The 23,455-nt window shown below is 46.7% G+C and overlaps 1 protein-coding gene and 1 pseudogene across 7 annotated transcripts; one reads left to right on the top strand and one right to left on the bottom strand.

Annotated features, from left to right (window-relative positions):
• Positions 1-7,938: 7,938 nt before the first annotated feature.
• LOC124968937 (RING finger protein 11-like) lies at positions 7,939-8,433 on the bottom strand (annotated as a pseudogene).
• Positions 8,434-11,820: 3,387 nt separating this feature from the next.
• On the top strand, positions 11,821-22,645 carry Znf556 (zinc finger protein 556). Of its 7 annotated transcripts, none has more exons than XM_047530249.1 (6): positions 11,821-12,105; positions 12,745-13,002; positions 17,075-17,201; positions 17,974-18,157; positions 18,759-19,632; positions 21,422-22,645. In XM_047530249.1, exons 1-6 carry the CDS (start codon positions 11,938-11,940, stop codon positions 21,434-21,436), a joined length of 1,626 nt encoding a protein of 541 aa, XP_047386205.1. In that variant the 5' UTR covers positions 11,821-11,937; the 3' UTR covers positions 21,437-22,645. The 7 variants fall into 7 exon arrangements, with proteins under 7 accessions (XP_047386205.1, XP_047386204.1, XP_047386203.1 ...); XM_047530248.1 differs by having other exon boundaries at positions 21,419-22,645; XM_047530247.1 differs by having other exon boundaries at positions 11,822-12,105; positions 20,281-22,645.
• Positions 22,646-23,455: the final 810 nt, after the last annotated feature.

The raw sequence follows: 23,455 nt of genomic DNA, 5'->3' as shown, positions 1-23,455 counted from the left end.
GTGCACAAGAAGACCTGTCTACACCACTTGGAAATCCTTTTCTGGAGGAGATGCAGGACTGGATACAAAACCTGTTTGAACCCAGTCTGCAATTAGGAAGCAGCCACAATGGCCACACCTGCCCTTACCTAGGACACATACAGGAGAGAAGCAAACTCCCTTCTAGTGTCTGTCTTTTACACCAGGTACTTCCTGACAGATTCTGGAATGCCAGTGGTTCTGGAACATGAAGGACACACCCCAGCACACAGACAGCTCTCCCCAGAGAGACGCTGCCCTGGGGCCACCTAACCGTGTTGCATCAGCATCCTGTCTCTGGAAGGCCTCTGTCAAGGCATTTCCAGCTGTAAAGTTCCCATCTCAAGCTCAGTTCTGTGCCTTCGTCCTGCAAAACGCCATATGGACCCCCAACCCGCTCTTGATTTTGGGAACCTTGTGGAAGCCCCACTTGGCTGCTGGGGAGGTGGAAGCCAAAGCAGAACCCACAGCCTGGGGACACGCTCTTCCTGGCCACTCCCACTCTAGCTGTTCCCAAACCAGTCCCACCATGCATTATGCCAGTGACTGAAACGACCAGCTTTGCAGAAGAGTTGATTCACAAGAAAGGGCAAGCCTCAGATCCAGCCCTCTGAGGATCAGATTTAGGGGACATTTATGGACTGAGGCATGGAAAAGGCGATTGAACTGAACTTCATCTGTGACCATCAAGACCCACGCATCAGAGGAGTTAAGCGACAGTCAGCTAAAGAGCCACCAACTAAGAGCAGGTGACGTCTAGCGGGTGCATTCAGGAATTAGATGGCTCATTCAGGGTTTCAGGTTTTTTCTGCTAACACTTCCTGTGACATCACAAAGCAGGCAGCGGGGCCCCAGGAAAGGGGGCTTCTCTGCCCGGAGGTCTGAGAGCTGAGCTCTGCAATCCAAGCACCTTGGCTGCCTGTCCTCCCGCCCCAGCCGCGGCGCATGCGCACCGCTCCTCTCGCAGTGCTCCACCGGGCCCAGGCCCAGCCCGGAGGCCTGTGGGAAGTGGAGCTCCCAAGGACCGCCCCTGCACCTCGGCCTCGCCTTCCACGGCATCCGGCACGCGGGGCCCAGAGCCTGCTGGGAGCCCGGCTTGGCTGAGTGCGCAGGCGCAGGTGGGCGCGGGAAAGTGGCACCGGAAGTGGCCTTGGCAGTGGCGGGAACCTCACCTGACCCTCGCCCCCGAGCCCGCGGTCTTCCCAGAGGTGAGTAACCTGGGTGGCGGCGTGTCAGGGACGGTCCCAGCGACTGCCCTGCTGCCGCCACGCCTGCACTGCGATGGGAAGCAGCTGAGCTTCCACGGGGAGTGCGCGGGGGAGGCCTAGGGCGGCCGGCTGGACCGGGCTGGGCCTGCACGGCCTGTCCCAGCCTCCTCCACAGTAGGAAGCCGCATGCCCGTTGGCACCGCCTCGGAGCTGGTCCTAGGAAGGAAAGCCAGGCGGCCTGCGTGGCCTGGATGTGGGCTCCTGGCCGCCTCTGGGGGCCGCCCAGCTAGGCTGCACCCTGGTCCACAGTTCCTCTTTGCATTCGAAGGACTGCGATGATTCAGGGCTGCAGTTGCTGAAGGTGTGGCCAATAGGTGAGCCCTGGGCACTGCTTCTGGCATGACCAGCTTGGCTGAATTCCCAGACTGCTTCTCCTCGCTCTGCCTCATAGCAGGAGACTCTTCCCACTCTCCAGGTCCACCGTGACTCAGTGGTGCCCACATGCAACCTGAAATTGACCCCAACCCTGGGCTGGATTTTTCCTACCTTACTGCCAAGTGGATAGAGCAAGAACCTGTATTGGGTCCTTTATTGGTGCTGGCAGAATCTTTCTCTACCCTATCCTCTTCAGTTTCTTCCTTCTCTTATGTATTCAAACCTCCATCAGAGGCCACTTTCTGCCATTTTGTCCCTGCATGCAACACTGGCCTTATCATTCTTGGGAGGTAAGATTCCTTCAGGTCTCTTGCAGAGGTGCCCTGTCCAAGACCTTTGCCTTTTGGTTCCTCTGGTCCCTGGGGGTCCTCCACCAGTGGGACTGCAGGAGGGACGTCCTCTCAGCTAATTAGAGTGAAACTACTCTTTATCCATCCTAGTTTAGGAATCCAAATTATTTACTTTCTCTAGTGGGGACATCACCCAGAGCACTAACAAGCTAGCCTTCCACTTCAAATGGAGGAGCTTAATGTGAAATCATGGTCCTGTGAGAATAAGGAGCCAAAAGGACAAAGGGAACATGTAAGGAATTTTAAGGGCACAACTAGCTGGCAGATGTCCTCCCTTAAATTAAAATAGTCATTAAAAAGTATCCACCATTCTGAGTGAGGCGCCAGCAAGAGGTCATGAAAGGAAAGGCAGAAACTGCTGACCTCTAGAGGCTCCAGGATTGGGGAGCTGTCCCCTAACCAAAAAGACAGTTTTCTTGCCACAGGTGCCATGTCTCCTATTAAATTTTTGTTGTTGTTGTTCAGAGGGGAGCCTTCTTCTAGAAAATAATAGTAGAGGATGACATAATCACAGTTTAGATAAAGGAGATGCCTAATAATTTTCTGTATCCAACCTGGCCTGATTACCACCTGGGAAGTAACACTGTCTCTCTGGGAAACATACATTACAGGACTACACCTTAAGAGACTGATTTCTCAAAGAAAAAATGGGTAAAATGCCCTAGACATGATGTTTAGCTCAAACAGCACTTCCCTTGGTTTCTGCCAGATCTCTGTCTCTCCAAGGCTTACATTTGAAATGTAAATTTTGGAGGCCTGCGAGACTTGCAAGGCTCACAGAGAACTGATCTGGGACTGAAGGGAGGACAAAGTGTCACCATTAAATCCCAGAGGCTTATGGGACTCAAATGGCTAGCTATCTTACCACACTGCTTTCTTAACAAGTTCCTCCCTAAACACTACAGGACAGGGAGGAAAAATAAAATGGTCAAGTTTTCTTTACCTTGAGAATCTTTACCTAAGTATTTCAGGGCTCTCTCATTCTTTCAGTAGCTAAATTAGCTCTAATCTGAGCCAAAGAATGAACTTCACTCTCATAATGGCTATGTCAAGTTTTAGAACTCTTGTTTTTTAAATTCTGTATTTTTGAGCTCATGGTTTTATGGTGAATTTACATTAGATCCTGTGTTCCTAAATTAATATCTTTTTCTGATCAGTCTTATTTTTCCTAACTATAGAGGTTTTTACACTTTGTCTTCAATTAGAGGCCAGTTTTTAAGGGTCAGCGATCAAATACTTGGGGAAAATTTCATCTTACAACAAACAGCTACAGGATCTATGTCTCTTGTTTTGTGCATGTGTGCACTCCTGTTTCATGTTGTGTCTACATATGTGCTGTGTTCGTATGTCATGTACATGGTATTGTGATTGGTATATAGATAAATGAGCACTCATAAATTAAAATTTAAAAGAAAAATGGGTTCAAATACCTTTTAGTTCATGTAATTTAAAAAGTTCAATTTAAATTAGGTAAACAAATGAGACTAAAGATATCTTTAAAATGACTAACTCACAAGTTTTTCTAGGTGGTCAGACAATAGAGTGTTGGTTTCTGTAAAACGTCTAGTATGTAATATCCATCGCTTCTAAGATTTTTTTTCAACAAAGAAGAGAAGGATAGTACTGTTAACTGCACGTCTGATATCTTAGTTTTCACATTAAAAATGAGTGAATTAGATTTGACATAAATGGGATTAATAATAAATGTGTTTGTCAGAGACATCTGATTAATTTACAAAGTTAAAAGTCCTAACTGCTAAATATAAAATCAAGTACTCTTAACTTCTTAAATTCCATAAGGTAATATATTTAAACATTGTGTGTGTGTTCTTTTTTTTAAATGGTTGGTTATAATACCTTTATTTAAAAAAAATTTTATGTGGTGCTGAGTTTTGAACCCAGTGCCTCATACATGCCAGGCAAGTGCTCTACCACTGAACCACAACCCCAGCCCCATGTTTTCTTTTTTTTAATTAAAAAAATTGTTTAAAAAATTTGTTTTAGTTGTCAATGAACCTTTATTTTATTTATTTATATGTGGTGCTGAGAATCAAACCCAGTGCCTCACATGGCTAGGCGAGTGCTCCACCACTGAACCACACCCCCAGTCCATGTGTTTTCATAAATTGGTATTGGAAAAAGGTTTAAGGTTTACAGGGTACTAAGAGTTAAGGTTCTGTCAGGGGCTAGAGCTGGGGCTCAGTGGTAGAGTGCTTACCTGGCGTGTTCAAGGCCCTGGGTTTGATGCTGAGCACCATGTATGAATAAATAAAAAATCCATTGACAACTAAAAATATTTTTTAAAAAGATTCTATCAGGAGTAATTTATGTGCAGAGAATACAAGAGGTTTCAGTTGGACTTCAATTAAAATACCATAAAAACAAAGTGTTTCATCTTATTAAAGTGGAGTAATTTGTCTAAATTCAGTAATTTCATTAGGGTTGTTTCAGAGTGTGAATGAAGAAAAGGGTCAATAGCTGGGAAAGATACACAAGAAGGTTCTAGGTATGGAAATACATTTTTTTTTAAATGGACACGATTTTTATGTATTGATTTTTTTGTGGTGCTGAAGAGCAAACCCAGTACCTCACATGTGTGAGGCAAGCACTCTGCCACTGAGCCACAGCCCAGCCCTGCAAATATATTCAAAAAATGGAAAGTGGAAGGGAAAATTTTTTTCTGGATAAGAAAGTCTTTTGTGTGGTTAAATAAATTGTTGTTAATTGTCTAAGTTGTAGAAGTTTTGTGGAGGATGAATTTCTAAAAGTCTGCGTAAGTTAGATACACATATAATTAGCACATTCAAAGTCATTTAAGACTTTTTCCTCAGGTCAAATATTAATATGCTTATGTAAACCAAATTTAATCCTCTATGGGGTAATAAATAGTACTTAAAACCTTAAACTGTTCTTATCTAGCAAGATAATTTATTGTGTCTATTATTTATTCTTTAGAGCAACTGTACAGGAATTAGGTTTTGTACAACTCTTGTTAAACAACAACTGGTATTTTAGAGTATTATATTACATTACATTAAACATTCTGAATTTTTCTTTAAAAGCTAAACTTGGTCAATATAAAAACATCAGTGTAATTGTGGTGCTATTACTGGCCTCTTTGTATACTGACTATATACATATTTTCCAAGTGTACAAGTCTTTAAGGTAAGGTTTAGGACATTTTACCAAGCTGATGTTCTTTCAACTGTAACATAAAGGTTTGGAATTATAAAAATTGTGTTTCTTAGTTCACAGCTATTATACAAACTCAATATGTTTTTTACTCTTGTTAATTTATTTTGTATTTCCTTTGTAAACTTTTAACTGTTGTCTGTTAATGCCTTTAAAAAGTTGAACTTTCAATATAACAACATCAGTTAATTTCAGATAATAGGCCATCATTTATAGGCAGACAGGATGTAAGGCAAATTTCCAGTACTAATACCCCAGTTAAACAAAAGGGGTGAATGACTGTGAAGTTATAGGCATTAAAATTTTAAAGCCCAGCACTCTTACTTTGAGACTGATGAAACTGACTTGCTGATGCTTAAGACCAAAGTTAAGAACATAAAAGGGAGGGAAGGAGGGAGGGAGGAGGGAGACAGAGAGAGAGAGAGAAAGAGAGAGAGAGAAAGAGAGATATGAGGGGGTGGAGGGAAAATGAATGAATGAAAGAATGAGAATGAACGATATTTGGCTCTTGGCCTCTGAGTCAGCTTGAACCAGGCAACAAGGGAACTTCTCTATGGGCTTTCAACTCTGGGCCAGAGGACCTCCTGCAAGGGGATCCATGAGACCCTGGAGAACAGAAAGCCAACCAGTGCACATGCTGCAGAGGAGGGTCACTGGAGAAGGAGACATCCCTGATGCTTTCAAGGGAAGCCACATGGTCAAGGAGACCCTGATCCATCCTGGCAGATGGCACTAAAGGAGCTAAGAGGCTGCTCACAAGTTCCCAAGAGTGACCCCCTGAGGGAACTCAGCTGAGTCTCAACAATAGATAGGAACAGGGTCAGTTTGACCAGCTTGGTCTTGAACACCTAGCAAAAACAGTTATGACCAAAGTACAGCCATTCCTGGGCATTTAAAAGAAAACACAGTAATTCTTTTTTTTCCCCTCCAAATTTGCTTTATGTAATTGGATGGATATAAATTAACAAACAGAAATTTAAGCAAGATACATTAACATTTTAACAAAACCCGATAATCTAATTTCTTTCAATTTTTCTCAAATTCATTTTGAGTGTTTCCATCATGGTGCTCATAAGGAAATTAAACGACATACAGCTACTACAGTTGAATGTCAAATTAAGTACTTATGACATACTAAATTCTTCTATATTACAATTATGAAGAATCTTCAAGGAACTTGTGTTTTGTATGTAGAAAAGTGTTAAGAGTCTAACATTCAACTCAATAAAAACAAAAAACATTTCTGATTCCATTGTTAGGTGGAGACTGCTTCTCCTTTTGCTAATGAATGTTTTTGCTATTTCCACAATCCCAGAGTGCTGGGGACTTGAACCCGGGTCTCCCGCATGAGAGGCAGGCACTCTACGAGATGGGCTATATGGCCTGCACTTAATGAATGTTTTTTAGCTGAACAGATAAATCACCTTGAGTACATAAGGAAAAATAAACACATGGTAAATGGATAAATATTACTACTACATCTTTACTAGACCATCTCTACCTCTGACACTTCAGAAGCTTAGAGATTTAGAGTATTCTTACATTAACTGCAAGAAATTAAAGGAGAAATTCCTTTTTTGAAATCACAACTATGAAGTCATGTGGTTATACAAATTCTGCATTTGTGTGCAAAACATGAAGCACATTTACCTTTATTCTCCCTACTTAGTCTTGTCAATCACTTAGCAGGACTTAACAGATACCTTTCCAAGAAATAGAGACTGAGATGTATTTATATAACTTCAGTTACCTCATCACTACAGTAATGAGAGTTGCAGTATCCTTCTGCTATGGTTCAAGACAACAGGGAAGGAGATCACAAGAAAGAGAAATCAAAATTATTACAACTGAGAATCTACTTCTCATTAAGTTTCACTGGGGTGCCACCTTCATTTTGACATAAGCATGGTGGCATAATTCAAGCTCAATAAATCAGAAATCTTAATATTTAAAATTTACCTTGACTTTCATTTATCACATTAACAACCAAAAGAATTAGATAAAACCCATAGGAAAGGGTAATATTAAACCCACTCCGCTGAGTTGATTTATTGACACATTAACTCAATTTTTATAGAAAAGTGATAGTGCATCTCAGTTTGCTTACAAGTTAGGAGATCACTTAAAATTCTGCATTTCCTAACTGCAAACAGAATATAGCACTTAAAACAGGTTATAAATAAACTGATTTTCAAGCATAGAGCCAGCCCCAACGATAATACACTATTTAAAAAGACCTAAGGCAATGAATTCCATTTCCAATGGAAAAAAGAACTGTGCAAACAAGCTTAAAACTACTTTTTTTGTGCCAGTGTTATAAAATGTAGCTTTTAATAAAACCTTGACCCAAATGCCAGTAACTTCAGAAAAGAATTTGTGGAGAGAGGAAAGTTAGTTCATTTAGGAAAAATAACCACTATCTTTTTCCTAATCTTCAACACACACAATTTAAACATATTCAGCTGCTTTAACACTTTACACAATTCCTATGTACTGGAGCAATAACAAGATCTAAATACAATTATATTTTTAAACACTGGGTCAAGGCTTTACATAAAAATACCATCCTACTTTTTCCCCCCTAAGTTTCTAAAATATCACATACTTTCCTCAACATCTGCAGCCATCCAGGAATTTTTAGGAAATTTTTGGGCATGATCTTAATTCCTAATCCCTGGTTCTTTGGGCTCAGTGACGAAAGATCAAAACCACCAAAAATGATGGTTCACTTGAAGTCAGACGAGAGACCCCGGCTCAATTAGTCTCATAGATGAAAGCAGTGCTGCATCAACTGGCTGCACGCAGGAGGGGCACGTGACGGATCTCATCAACAAGTCATCTGTACAGTCCAGGTGATAGATGTGCATGCACGGCAGAAATCGAATCGGGTCCCCATAAACAGAGTCCATCACACCAATCACACACTCCCGGATCTTTTTTTCTGATCCATCCCTTCCAGGGTCATAAACTCCTTTAGGCAGATGCTGTATAAGGCCTATTCTCTGAGCTATCCCAATTTGTTCCTCTTAGTCAGCTGAGTTGCTAGCCCAGTCTGGCTGGGTGTTGGATGATACACTGGAACTGGAACTTGTTCCTGATATGGCCGCGGCGGCTCCTGATCTGGCTCCGTCCCCTTGCCAAAGCTAGCCCGGTTGGACTGAGACTCGTGAAGCAGGGATGTCATCCGGGGTGGGGGATTTGAGGCGGTTCCCCATCTTCCGGGGCTGGGGCGTGTGATCTTTGCACTGATCTAACAGTCTTCTCCAGTAATTCTTTTAATGGAACTTAAGACCCACAGCCCTGGTGTCACCCAAATTCTGAGGCATCTTTCCTTTGTGAGGCTTATATTTACCCCTGCCTACCAAAAATTGGACTGGCTTCTGTACTTTGGTCTTCCTTACTCCTCAGATTTGTTTTACCTGACAACCAAAGTTTTCCCATCCTGATAATGGCACACCCCATTCACAAGACAGCCCTTCAGTTTATTCCCTTAGTCACAGGACTGGAGATATCTGCCAGGATTGGCAGGGGGCAACAGGACTAGGAGCCTCTCTTCACTACTGTAAAAAATTGTCAGTACGGGTTATTTAAGATATCCAACAGGTCGCCAATTCTGTGCTGACTTTACAAAATCAACTGGATTCCCTGGCACCTGCCATTCTGCAGAATCATCGGGCCCTAGATCTCCTTACTGGCGAGTGAGGTGGCTTCTGCCTCTTCCTTGGAGAAGAACTTGCTTCTATGCCATTTGATCAGGACTGGTAAGGGATAAGGTTAAACAACTCTAGGACCCCTTGGAACAGCAGAGAGGAGAACTAGCCAGTTCCTAAAATGGGGGACTTCCTAGCTTCTTCCTCTTTTAACCATCTAATACTCATTTTTCTTGTAAGAACCTTTTTTCCTTCTTTGTTAACTGTATACAGAAGCAGCTTCTTGACACGGTGACCCACCTAGCCTAGACCACCTCCCAAGAACTTGTGAAAGCCCCTCCTCCTCCACTCACAGCGCGACCGTCCTGACCCCCACAAGGAAGGAATCGCCCACAATGATGTCAGAGTTCCTCCCTCTGCACCCCAAGCCACAACCACCAGGACTAGGAGCCTAAAACACCCCACCTCCTCATCCTCTCCCAGCTCTCTGACAGGGGATCCCCCACTCTGCCCCACTCAGCATGAAGTAGCCACATAGGATGACATCGCCCCAACTTCTTATGCACTTTTCAGAGTGTGGAAGGAAGGACGTGGGCAGTAGGCCCAGGGACCTCCCTCAAAAACTCACCCCAAAATGCCTTGAACCAATTTTATCTATCTTGCTCTCCAAATAAAACAATAACTGCATAACTAGCAGCTAGCTAAGGTCAAAGAATTCCTAATGTTGCTACCCTTGGTAAACCTCTGTATGCCCTCCTCGAATCCTTAAAGTCAGAGTTGTTCTTACAAATCTTTCCACTCATATTGCCATGAAAATAACAAGTGGTGCCTGTGTTCTGTGTCCTCGATCCGTTATGTCTGGATAAGCCTGCCTTGCAGCGTGCCTCCTGTCAAGGCACGGAGGTCCCCACCCACGCCTAAGTTGCTCAGTTTTCTTGTGGGTGGATGTCGAATGGTGTAGTTTTTCTGTATACATATTATTTGACCTTTTTCCTTTATTGTGATGTTGTGATAATTTTTGTTAATCGATTGCTCAGTATTTTGCTGTGGTACATAATGTATGCAGAAAATGCATGAGGTGACTGCATGTTAACTGAAACATTCTAGAGTAAACATCATGTGGCGCCCACCAGCCCAGTGCTGGGAATGAGGCGTGGTGACATCCCCTCCCTCGGGGTGAGGAGAGTCCTGAATGGTTCGGGGTGCTTTCCCTGCTCTTCGCAGTCGCTCCCTGGGCAGCATGCCTGCCTCTGTCTCTGCATGCACTTGGTGTGCAGGGCTCCCTGCAGGTTTCCTCTTCCACAGTTCCACTCGCTTCCTCATTCTGGAGAGAGCTCTTACGAGGCCAGGCCATGTCTCATGTTGACTACTGCCAGTGGCCATCTGGGGCCTCACTGCCCCTGGAGGCATTTTACATGGCTGTCACTTGCATTTGGATGTCCTTGCGAAACTGGAGTTTTGGGATGAAGCTCAATTCGCTGCTTCTGCTGGCGGGGCGTCTGGGCACACCGCAGGCCTCTAGCCCCTAAGTGCGCAGCTCTCAATGGTGGGCCACGCCCTCCAGTGGGCAGCCGGCCCTGCAGCTCACCACCCATTCCTTCTTTCTGGGTTCTTGTCTCATGAATTCAAAAAATGGAATGCAGAGCCCAGGATCAGAGTGTGAGGCAGGATTACTGGTGTGTGCAGAGAGAACTCCCCCGTGAGGCCTGATGGGGCTTGCTGTCTGCGAGTGCTGGTCCAGGGGTTTGAAGCACTTGGCTCAATGTTCCTGATCCAGCTTGTGTTCATCAGGGTTTGAGAAAAGTACTAATGCTGCTGGTCAGAAACGGTGCTGGTTAGGGTTTGGACAAGTCCTAATGCTGTTGGTCAGGCCTGAATCCCTTTCAGGTTTCCTTACTTCCATGTCCTCCCTGATCCAGGAAGTGGGAGGTTTAAGTCAGTGGAACGTGCGTGCTCGGTGGTGGTGGGGTTCTGGCACTGAGTGCCGTAGGCGGCCCAGCTCGCCACAGTGCTGGCTGCCCCACGGGCGTGGCAGGCTCCGTGGGGCAGGCCCTGCTTTCTGCCTGTGCTTCCGTCCTCCTGGGCCACCGCCCTGCCACTTCTCAGAAGGCCCCGTGGACTGGCTGCATGGCTCGGTGTCCAGGGCACCCCCTCACCAATCTCATTTTCTTCTTGTAATCCCAAGACTGAACTCCATTCCTCACCCAAAACCATTTTCCAGGTGTGCCCTTCCTTCGAAGGGTTCGTGTCAATCCCCAACCAAAATGGTGAGGATTTCAAGGTGGGTGAAAGCACACAGTGTGTAACAGAATACTGAGGGAATGGGGAAGAGGTCAGGTATTCCCTGTCCAGGTGGCTTGAGGGAAGCAGAGTGGAGCGGGCCTGGGTGGTGGCCAGGGACTGGGTGGGGCATTGTGGCATTTGCACACTGCACAGCAGGACAAGCAGCACTCCTGGGCAGCCTGTCCAGTTACCTTAAGTGGGGTAAGCAGGGAAGGATGGGCACGGATCCGTGGCCTCGCATAGAACTTCACGTCAGCCTCTTTATTACCGTCTGTCCCAGTGGCTGAAAAGTGTCACATCAATGAATCCGTGTGTGAATTTTAAAGGCCGCCTGCCCGAGAAACATACAATCAAGACAGACAGGTCTTGAAGAGCATTTGGAATCAGGCATCCTAGACCGTTGGAGAGAGTCAGGACAATATGCCATCAGGGTTCCGTAGTGTCCTGGACCTTTGCCCTTCGTCTCCTTTGTGGGGTTATTGGTGAAACCTTGCCAGTGTCGGCTGCCCACGTGCAGCAGGCCGCCCCTTTAAGGGAACGTAGCTCTTGCTGGCTGGCCAGTGTGTGGGCCCGGGCCAAGTGGTCATCAGCTGCTCTGGCTTCAAGGGAGCATTGTTCCTCATAAATCAGCCCAGCCCTAGCTGAGGTTAGAGTGTCTCACGTCCCTGGCAAGGCCATGACCAGGTTTGCAGGCTGGCACCATGTGTGCCCGAGCAACACCTGTGACCACTACCTTGAGAAGCGTGGGAGCCGCAGGAAGCCTGCAGGCTTCTGTGGGAGCCGTGGCCGGGAGCAGGCAGCATGATCGCTGAGCGTGCCCGGGGCGACAGGTGTTTGAAGGAAGGCCTGGGGGACATGAGGGCAGAGGTCATGCTGTCATCAGGAACCAGAGCTCTTCAGAGGGACCTTGTGAAAGGAGCGTCTGCAGCAGGGTCCGTTTCTGGGACACTGAGCCGAAGGATCAGAAGGGTCAGTCAGGAGGCCGCGTGTGTGAATAGTGTTGGGGAGTCACGGCAGTAGTGGGAAGGGCCTCTGAGTCCAGGTCGAAAGATGGCAGAGAGCTGCCTTGGGCCTCTCAAGAAGCCTGTCCCAGGGACAAGCCCTGGGGTCTGTGCCCCTTTGATTATGTATGTCCATATGCATCTCAGAAAGTAGAGCCACGTCCTCTGTCGGCACAGCGCACTGAGCCCTGGTGTGGCCTCTGCAGGCCCAGCCGAGTGAGCCTGGCTCGCGTCCAGGTGACCGTGGAGCAGTACTGCCCCGAGTTCTGCTCCGGAATCTCTGGCCTAGTGACCGCGGGCCCTTATCCTCGGTGCAGATGGTGAAGGGTGTTAATGACGCGAGAAGTGGTACAGATTTCTAAAGAGTGGCTGCCAGTGCCTCTTATGCTAGAAGGTTCCAGCAATTGGGCCCACCTGGTTGTGGGTGGAGAACGTTCCCCTGCCCCCTGGCCGATCCCAAGTCCCACCAGGTGGCCCCTGGTCTGGAGAGGGGACCTCCTCCCCCACCACCGCATCAGGCAACAAACGGGACAAAGAGGCCACACCTGCCATAGGTGGAGCCGCCTGAGGCCCGGCCCGTCCGTCCTAAGTACCGTGTTCATTGCAGGAAGGACCCCTGTGGGCTCCCGGGCCGGAGGGCAAGCTGCCGCCTGGACGGCTACGTGGAACTGTCATCATGGGCAGTGGCCAGTCCCAGGGGCGGGGTGCTGCCTGGGACACCATGGGGGCTGGGCGCGGCCGGAGGACCGCCCCCTGGGCGCTGAGGTCGCAGGCCGGGCCAGCCTGTGGCCCAGACGCCCTGCGCTCCCTTGCACCGCGGGTCCACCCAGACCCGGAGATCGCGGCAGCCCGGAGCCAGAGGATGGTGAGTGTGGCCGCGGGGGCGTCCCCCCTCCTCCTTCCGAGAGCCCAGCGGGGGCGTGGGGTGCCCGGGACCACCCGCCTCTGCCCCTGGCTGGCGCCCAAACGCAGGGCATTTCTCCCCCGCCGAGTTTAGTTCCTGGGACGGAGCGCGGTCACGGAGGAGGACAGAAATGCCCCCTTCTCTTGTCGCCTGGGTTCAGACACGTGAAGGAGAGAACCAACCCCCAACTTGCAGAGCGAAATGCAGACCAGGCAGCGACACAGCCAGTGTCCTTTGGAGGGTGTCCGGGGCACTTGGGAACAGGTGGTGAGGGCGGGCGCCCCACGCCACGTGGTAGGGTGGCCGGACTTGACCCTGAGTCCGGCAAGTCCCAGTCCAGCTCAGAACTGCCCTCCCTGGTCTGCCACCTTCAGAACGGGGGTTGCTTACTTGATTCCCAGAGTTTCCGACATACACTCAACAAACAGAGTTGGAAAGGGAAAATATTTCTAGAGGGGGAAGAAAGAGGTGAATTTTGTGGGAAAAGGTTCTAGTCCTACGTTCCATTTGTTGAATGGCCTGGCCGGTGTCCCCACTCCTCTTTGTGTGTCCTTAAGCTGCATCTGTTGTTTTCCTCTTGGTGCTGACAAATGGCCTTCCAGGGTTTGGCCTTAAGAAGGCAGCTGGGAAAGACAGCCTGAGACCGGCAGCAAGTCCCCCGTGGCTGCAGGAAGCGCCCTAGCATCACGCAGGCTTGGCTATAGGTGGGTGCACAGGGCTCAGCACATGCCAGTGTGCCCTTCCACAGGGCGGGAATTCATGACAGGGTAATTCAAGGCTGACCTCCTGCCTGGGCTTTAGAGGTCAGTACTCTCCTTACGTCATGAGACTTAAAACCACCTAGAAACACTGAAATCTGATTGTTTATAAGGCCTTTTGTTTCTGTGGAGATATTTGAGTAGCATCTTCTGAAAGAACTGTGTGGTGTGTTTTCCTCTTGAACTGTAGAAAGTGCATAAAGTCTTTTTTGTGCTTTGTATGTGAACAGTGGGTTTCAGTGATTTGGGTTCTTTAAACTCTGGATTTTGTTTCATTAAAAATATCCATGGGAGTCCAACAGGACTGAATGACCCAAAGCAGGGTCTCCAAGCTAAGGCCAGTCTCAGTCTCCACGGGAAGAAAGGGAAGTTGGTTCTTCCTGGCCAGCCCCCTCCTGCTGCAGGGATCCCTGCCTGCTCCCACCATGGCAGAAAGGCCGAGTTATGTGGAGACACCATGGAGGATCGTGCTGTCTTACGCCTTCCTTTGTCCCATCCTCATCTCCCTCTCAGCTCCTCTTCTCCACCGCCACCCTCTCCTGTGAGTCAGAATGCAAACGCCCGAGGGCTGCCTTGGTACTTTTTTCCTCTCACAATGCGCCCTCAGACCACTGGGAAATGTGGTTGGCCTAAACTTCAGATCACATCCAGAATCTAGTGTGCACACCATCACCGCCACTCCCCGGCAGACCCCCCTTCTTGTCTTACCTGATTACAGCAACAGTGTCCAAAATCTGCTCCCTAGTTCTGTGACCAAGGTGCTCAATGTCACAGAGGGATACGGTGTTGGGTCTGGTCATTTCCTGCTCAGAACTCTGAATAACCCCTGTGTCCCTCAACACTGAAGCCAGGGTCTCTGCCAGAGCAGGCAGGGGTTCCTCGTGTCCTGCCCGGCCCTCTCTCACCTTCTCTTGTTCTCATCTCCCCTTTTGCACCCATTATGCTAACTTCCAACTGTGCTGAGTATCTACTGCCTACTTGTCTCTTTGCAGAACCTGAGCTCTGGCTGTTAATGCCACTTGAATAATTTTCCTTTTCCTGTTCATTTCTGTTGTTTTTGTTCTCTATTTTACACTTGCCATGATCAATTAAATTAGGCATCTTTCTGAAATATTGTGTTATTCCAGATCTAGAAAGATCTATTTTGAAATTTAATTGCAAAATGGGATGCTTGGAGTGCAGTGAAGAATCAACCTTATTCAAAAGACAGGTCTGAGCCTTGCCTTTGGCCCCTGGTGGCAGATATGACACACACCTTAATACACAGGGCAAGGAGAATCGGGATCTAATTGCAAAAAAGCATCGTAATCCCATCATAAGCCTGCCAGAGCCAAACTCAAAGGTTTACACATCAGATAGTTTTAAAATAGCAGAAACAACACATTCGATCCATTAAAAACCTGCCTGCTTCTCACGCAGCAGTTGTACTGGTGTGCTTCTAATGGACGGGACGTGTGGCCAGCTGACCCACTTACAAGTGGGGCTTCCACGTGCCCTTAGAAGCCCGCGGTTGATGAGAGAAAAGCAGGAAGCCTCCTGGTCCTTCACTGGTTTTTGTTCACTGAGCGCCAGGTTTGAACTTGTTATCGCTCAGTGCTGAGTGACGTGGTGGGCACTGAGAGGGATGAAAGATCCTTGCCCCAGGAATTGATGGACATAAAATGAAAATGTTTGTTTCATTCTTATAACATATTTCTCATTCCTCCAATGTATTGGGACCATTCTAGATCCTGCAAAAAGATCCTATAAGAATGGAAAGGTCTTTCTCTGAGCCTGCCGAGTAGACGACATGAGCCAAGCTCATCCTCCTGAGCTGAGAAAATGTACGAACAGGAAGCTGTCATTGAAATTAAGTGACCAGGAACATTGCAGGGATCTGACCCCTTTATGAATCTTGTGATAGATGAACATGTGCAGTTGGAAACTAGTGGGCAAGAGAACAGGACTGGAACGGTGGTGATGAGAGGAAGCAGGGCCCTCCTGTTAGAGGTCTGGGAATGAGAGTGGGTGATGGCTCTTCAGCAGGGGACCCACGTCCTCTCTCCAAGGGCCCATTAACGGTGACATGAAAACCGGGCCATGTACACGTTCGTATTAAACTTCTTGTTAAATAAACTTCTTAATAGCAAAAAAAAAAAAAAAAAAAAAAAGAGTGGAAGGGTCACAATAAGCAAGTAGAGAGGCAAGCTCAGGGTGTGTGAAGGGCTGTTTACAGTGTGACTTGGGGCAGGAAATGTGGCCAGAACACACAGGAAGACTACGAGCTGAAGAAAAGAGGAAGTCCTGCCATTTGCACAGGAAGTCAAGCTGTGCAGCAGGTCAGGCAGGGAGGGACAAACGCTGTCTGGCTGCACTTACACATGGACTCTGAAAGAGCCCAGCTGAGGGAGAGCACAGGACAGTGGCTCCCAGGGACCGGGGTGGGAGATGGGGAGGTGTGGGTGAAGGGCACGGACCTTCAGCTGCAGGTGGGCAGCTCCCTACAGCTTGGTGACTGTATAGTACCCGAGTTGTAGGGAGTGTAGATCCCTACACTATTCTATTCTAGATCTTTTTGCAGGATCTAGAATGGTCCCAATACGTTGGAGGAATGAGAAATATGTTATAAGAATGAAACAAACATTTTCATTTTATGTCCATCAATTCCTGGGGCAAGGATCTTTCATCCCTCTCAGTGCCCACCACGTCACTCAGCACTGAGCGATAACAAGTTCAAACTTACTGTACACTGGGAATATGCCTAGTGCAGAGCTGAAGGGTTCTTACCACCAGGTGAAAACAACTGTGGGGTACAGGGCGTATTGATGAACCTGTGAGTGGTGGTCATCTCGCGATGATGTCACATCAAACTGCACACCTTACATATGTACATTCATTTCTGAATCACGTGGGCATGGCGTTGCATGACTTGTGGCAGGAGGCTTACAAGCCCGAGGTCAGCTGCAGACCTAGAGAGACCCCGTCTCAAAGTCAAAGACTCATGCTTTTATTTTGTAAAGCTCCCCTGGGTACAACCCTCAGTACCGGAAGAAAATAACTGACCCAGGCTGGGAGTGCGGCTCAGAGGTAGAACACTAGCCTGCCGTGTGAGGTGTGTTCATCCCCAAACCCTGCCAGAGAGGAAGGGAGGGAGATCGGTCATGACAGGGAGGGGAGTGCGCTGAGAGCCATAAACAGACACGGGGAGACCACGCGTCATGGGTGAACTTCCTGTAAATTGAGTCCGTTCCCCAGTGCCAAGCTTCACTCTTGTACACGTGCATGGTTTGTTTTAGGACCCAGTGGCCTTCGAGGATGTGGTTGTGGACTTCTCCCCGGAGGAGTGGGCTCTGCTGAGTGTGGCTCAGAGGAAGCTCTACAGAGATGTGATGCTGGAGACCTTCAGGAACCTGGCCTCAGTAGGTGAGGGTGGCCTCGCTTCTTCACTTAGTTACTTGAAGAATAAAGATTTGCTGCTTATCTAAGCCTGTTCCAAAATCTGGAAGGTAGATGGGAATACATTGGGTAGTGAGACTGTCACAGCTGCCATAGAGGGACACAGTGGTTTCCCTGTGACAGTGCAGATCTACATGAACTGTGCTTTTCTTTCTGTGTTGTGTAAAAGGTTTAGCATCCCTTCTGTCATTTGTGTGGGCTCATATTTACAGGCTGCAGCAGAGGCTGATATGGCTTGACTGTCCCTCAGCTGGGGATTTTATTCCCAGTGTGGCCTGCTGGAGGATAGGGTCCAGGGTCAGCAGAGCCCTGTCCCTGCAGGGGCACGCTGGCTCTCAGGAGCAGGCTGGCTTCTTAGGAGAGCAGCCCTGGCCTCTCTGCCCTCCCCACTGCATGACCTGCAGCCCTTCCACTTCTTTGCCAGGTTGACACGGCATGGGGACCTCACCGGAAGCTGGTCAGATGCAGCCCGCTAGATGTGGCTGCTCAACCTCCAAATCCATGAGCCAAAACAAACCTCTTTTCCTTATAAATTACTAAGTCTCAGGTATCCTGTTGAAGCAACAGAAAAATTGACTAAGGGTTTTTTGCCTGAATCCTTGTGATGATTTTCTGTGTTTGTAAAATTGCCTGCATTTTGATCTCTTGTGCCTGTTGATGATGAGATAATGCAACAGCTGTGCTTCCCTCACGGCTTCCCTCACGGCTTCTCTCACGGTTGTTCATGGTTTTGTTTCAGATGAAGGCAGTCAACATGAAACCAGCGGGTCCATTTCCCAGCAAGATATTTGTGGAGAAAAATTATCCAATAAACAGAAAATAGCAAGGTTCAAAAGAAATGATACCTGGGCTTCCCTCTTAGGTGGAAATTGGGGAGACCACAGCATTGGAAATCGACACAACAAACAGGGGAGACATTTGAGGTGAGTTGCACATAGAAGAAAAAGTGATATCCTAGTAGAGAATTTCAATATTTAATGAAAAAATTTAGAAAGAATATAAAGCTGTGCATGGGTGTATGGTGCTCTCCTGAAATCCCAGTGACTCAGGACACCGAGACAGGAGGATGGCTAGTTAAGAGGCCAGACTTAGTGAGGCTCTAACAATTTAGATCCTGTCAAAAAAGAGGCGGGGGCTGGGATGTGGCTCAGTGGTGAAGCCCACCTGGGTTCAATCTCAGGAAGGAAGGGAGGGAAAGAAAGGAGGAGGGAGGGAGGGAGATAAAGCTAGATCCAAATTTATTTAGAGAATTTTACAGAAATTTTCTTTTTATGATTTGGACATTGAGTATTTGAAAGATAATTCAATTGGAAACAGTGATCAGGGATCCCATACATTACTCTTTCTGTAGTAATGGACTGTGGTTGAACCCTCTTTCAGAGCATTTAGTTTATTCTACTTTGAAATAATTCACACTGAACAGAAAACCTATACTTACACAGAAATAAATATGATCTCAATGTGTAAATATTGAGAAATCACTAATATACAAACCTTTACTAACATGCTCCCCATTTCTAACAGAATTCACGTGGTGAAGCGACTTTGTGCACGGAGTAAAAGGAACGAGTGTGGAGGTTCCTTCTGCCAGATTCCAAATCGCAGCCTGTCCAGGAAACCAGCCAAGGCAGCTAAACGCTACGAGTGCAGTGAGTGCCGAAAGATCTTCACCCATTCCTCATCGCTTCAGAGGCACAGAAGAATCCATACGGGACAGAAGCTGCATAAGTGTGACGAATGTGGGAAAGCCTTCAGCCGCCCTTCCTATCTCAGGACTCACGTGAAGACGCACAGTGGAGAGAAACCCTACGCGTGCAAATCTTGTGGGAAAACATTTCTCCGTTCCTATTCTCTCACTGAACACATCAGGACTCACACGGGAGAGAAACCCTTTGAGTGTAAGCAGTGTGGGAAACCCTTCAGCTGTCCCAAGTCCTTCCGTGTACACGTGATGATGCACACTGGAGGGAAGCCCTATGAGTGTAAGCAGTGTGGGAAGGCCTACAGCTGTCCCAAGTCCTTCCGAGTACACATGATAATGCACACTGGAGAGAAGCCCTATGAGTGTAAGCAGTGCGGGAAATCCTACTGTTGGCTCACATCCTTCCAAAGACACGTGAGAATTCACAATGGAGAAAAGCCCTATAAGTGTGAAAAATGTGGGAAAGCCTTTGGTTGGCCTTCATCCTTACACAAACATGTGAGAATGCACACTAAAAAGAAATCTGTAAATGTTAACAAGATGGGAAACCCTTCAGTTGACCCTTGTCCTTCCAAAGATGCAAGAATGCAGACTGGAAAGAAACTCTACAAGTGTGAAAAATGTGGGAAAGCCTTTGGCTGGTCCTCTTCCTTACGTAAGCACCTGAGAAAGCACACTGCCGAGAAAGCTGCCAATGTAAGTAATGTGGAGAAGCCGCCCACCAGCCCCCATCCTCCCCAAAATGCAGTGCCGTTTGCAGAGAAGCCCTATAAGTGTGAAAAATGTGGGAAAGATTTCAGTTGTCCCAAATCCTTTCAAGGTCATATGAGAAGTCACCTTGGAAAGAAACCCTATAAATGTAAGTAGTATGTAAATAACAATGCAAATTAATTCATGTATAAAGGTTCAGAAAATTTACACCAGGAGAGAAATCTTATTTATAAATATGGTATTGCTTGGTTAATGCCGCACCCTAAAAGTGAAACCCTATCAAACGAATTTCGTTTTCTTGCAAATAAACAGAGGTGAGACTTAAGTACCTTTCATTTACAGAACATAAAATTTCAACAGTTTTTCTTATAAATTCAGTTGATTTTCTCATTTTGAAGTGTGCTGCACCAATGAGTAATTTTCAGTGTTTTTAACATTTTCATTGTGATTTTTGTAGTTTTTGGTTGTTCCATAAACATGGGGCCCTTAGACCAATGAAACATGGCTTTTGTTAACATCTAACTTGCCCTGGGTTCCAGGCAGAATATCACTTACCCATTACATATCTTCCACCTTTTTATTGTATTGAGATCACTAACAGTTTTGATGTTAACACTATTTTATTTACATAAGGTACATATTATCAGAAGAATGACTTTGGCTTCAGGGTATGATCCTGTGTATAGATCCTCACAGCCACTCAGTAGCCGGATGATCGTGAGCAGAAACGTGCAGGTGGGCAGAGAGCCTGAGGGGCGTCTGGTGTGACGTGCTCTTTGCCCCCTGCTGGGAACTGGAGGATGGGTCCTGACAGGAGGGTGACGTCGGGGGCAGAGATGGCACAGCTGGTGTCCCTCCACGTGGGCAAAGCGAAGGACTGCATCCAGGGGGCCTCTTCTGGAATTTTGCAATAGCCCAGCTTGCATGATGCGGAAGAGGCAGCTCTTCAGCTTTTGAGCCACCGCACAGCAATACCCCACAGTCTGGCTCATTTTCCTGAGTTTAGCCCCATCAGTCAAAAGCATCTTTAAATCCATGTCAACTGCTTGCCTTCCATTTTGTTAGAGGCACAGGCTTCCACACACATCCACACCCGCTTTCCCTCATGGATACACCTCCATGGTCGGACGTCCAGTTTGGATTTCCCTACAAGTTCTGTGCAGTCCGCCAGCCACTGGTTCAAGATGTCATGGTTGGTCACCTCAGCAGAAGCGCTGGTTCCTTTTTATCATAGTGTGTAAAGTCTGATTTGTCTGATGAACACCTCATTCTCTTGATCCTTCTCACTCCTCTGTTCCTGAGTCTGCCATGACAGATTCAATAACACAGCCATAAAAACACCTGGGGTTGTTTCCTGCTGCACTGTTGAGAGGCTACCCTGACCTAGTGCTTCCAGGAGATGAAAAGACACATTACTGTCACATGGGGACTGACTGGGGCTGAACACCATCCCTCAGTGTGTTCAGTTGTTTGATATGTAACTGAAACAAAAATTTGAGAAATATCCTATTAGCTATATTTTCAGAGTTGTACATAGATGTTTCTGAATATATGATGTTGTTACCTGCTGATAAATCCATATGTTGAAAATACTGTAAGTTGAAAATGCATTTGAAACACCTAACTACCCAGCCTCACAGATTAACCTACAGTATTCTCAGTGTGCCCAGAATACTTGCATTAGCGTTCAGATTCATCTAACAAAGGCGATTCCATAGAAGTGTAGAGTGTGTCATGCAATTTATTGAACTCCTCTACCCACAATTTCCAGCAGCACAGTACGCCGTGAAGCATCAGTTATTTATCCTCGTGATCACATGGCTGACGGGGAGCTGGCCAGGAGGAGACTTGTCCTACATATGTAGACCAGGAAGAGATGAAAACTGAAAAGCTGAAGAATGGTTTCACTGAGTTCTACCAGTTCTGCTCACTGACAAGTATCATGCGAGGTGAACCACCTAGCGGGGTCGCCCTGCTCTATAAATGTAGGAAGCATTTCTGAGAAACAGCCAGTTGTCTGTGTTTCCAAATAAGTTGTGTGCTAACAAATGCCATTATTTTTCATTTACTGAAAGGACATATTGAAACCATAAAAAGTCGAGTCACTTTGTAAGTCTGTGAATTTGCCTCCTGCATCGTGTTACCAACTGCATTAAAGTTCAGGCTCTTTTCCTTTTAGTAAATTCAGTGTGACAACTTTACCAAATCATTCCTTATTCATTCATAAAAATAAAAACTTTTATTAATTTGATTTCATACTAAATAAATCCAGTAAAAGATATAAAAGAATCCTAATAAAATAAGTATAAGCTTTATGTGATATATCGAGGCAGAATGAAGTAAAATATAAACCATGACATGAGAGTCACTCAGGAATGCAGAATGAAGGATATGGGCCTCAGTGAATGAGACTAGCATCAATTCATTTATATGTGTGCTATAAAATATGCCTTAAACACTGCATCCAGAACTGGCCTGGGTGCTAGTGAGTACTTCCTTCACTGAGTTAATAGTAGTTATCCTTCATAAAAATGAACATATAAGCATGTTCAGCCTCATTTTTACAAAAGTTAAAAGTTTTAAGGCTTGCAAACTATGCAACTAACCTAGGTGCTCATCAGTGGATGAATGGATAGAGAAAATGTGGCATATATACATGATGGAATTTTATTGAGCCATAAAGAAAATGATATTATGTCCTTTGCAGGAAAATGGATGGAACTTGAGAACAGTATGTTAAGCGAAATAAGCCAAACTCAGAAGATCGAGTCATGTTTTCTCTCACGTAGAAGCTAGAGAGGAAAAAGGAAAAGACAGATAGGGGAGGATCTCGTGAAAACTGAAGGGAGATAAGTGCAGTCAAGGTACCCTGGGGAGGAGGGGAAGGGGCATCCTGGGGACTGTCGGCCAGATTGTGTTGTTATGTCATGCGCACGTCCAAACACGTAAGCACGAATCCCACCATTGTGCGCCACAGTCATGAACCAATAAAAATATGAACCGGTGCTCTGAGGCTTGGAATACTTATTTGTGACATTAGACATTGGTATCCAAGGACAGACTCACTTAGACCATGGTGTGGATGATTGGAAAACTCTGAAAGAATTTTAAATTTCATCGTCTACTTTGCATTCTCATTTTGCTGCTTCTACACACCAAGAAGATTCACTGGAGGAAACGAGAGCCTCATGGCTTGAGGGAGACCTGTGGTCATCTACACGGTTCCAGCCCGTCCCCTCTGACCAAGTCCACTAAAGGAAAGGACTATAGATGGTGATTTGGGAGCTACCCAAGGAGTAAATGGCATGAGCTAGAGACAGGATTATTTTTTGAGGGGAGGGTACTGGGGACTGAACCCGGGGGCACTTTGCCACTGAGCCACATCCCCGACCCCTTTCAATTTTCCTTTTAGTCGTAGGTGGACACAGTACCGTTATTTGCTCACTGTGAATGTGGTGCTCAGGGCGACCCCAGGGCCTCGCCCTGCTAGGCAGCACTCTACCCCTGAGCCCCAGCTCTTTTCATCTTTGATTTTGAGAGAGGGTCTCATTAAGTTACCGAGGCTGGCTTTGAACTTGCGATCCTCCTGCCTCAGTCTCCCAAGCCCCTGGGACGACAGGCCTGCACCCCCTTGCCTGGTTGAATTTTAATTTTTAAGTCCCAAATGCCCATTTCGCTTTCATGGACATTGTTCCCATATGCCTGGACGCCCGGCACCTATCAGAAGAGGGAAAAATTCGGTTTTGTGTCTGAAGTGCAAGTGAGATCCAGGCTTCCCATGGTTCTCGTGGCGCTGAAGAAATCAGTG

This window comes from Sciurus carolinensis, chromosome 17 (genome assembly GCF_902686445.1).
Source record: "Sciurus carolinensis chromosome 17, mSciCar1.2, whole genome shotgun sequence".
Classification (NCBI taxonomy): domain Eukaryota; kingdom Metazoa; phylum Chordata; class Mammalia; order Rodentia; family Sciuridae; genus Sciurus; species Sciurus carolinensis.
The sequence above is the reverse complement of the archived record's forward strand: the minus strand, read 5'-3'. Positions and strand labels throughout refer to the sequence as shown.

Excerpts from the sequence above, each read along its gene's own strand:
- Znf556 (XM_047530243.1), top strand. The coding sequence starts at position 11,938 with ATGATCGCTGAGCGTGCCCGGGGCGACAGGTGTTTGAAGGAAGGCCTG. Across the intron at positions 12,106-12,744 it reads TGAGCCGAAGGATCAGAAGG|GAAGGACCCCTGTGGGCTCC; the intron begins GTCAGTCAGGAG and ends TGTTCATTGCAG. Across the intron at positions 13,003-17,074 it reads CAGCCCGGAGCCAGAGGATG|GACCCAGTGGCCTTCGAGGA; the intron begins GTGAGTGTGGCC and ends GGTTTGTTTTAG.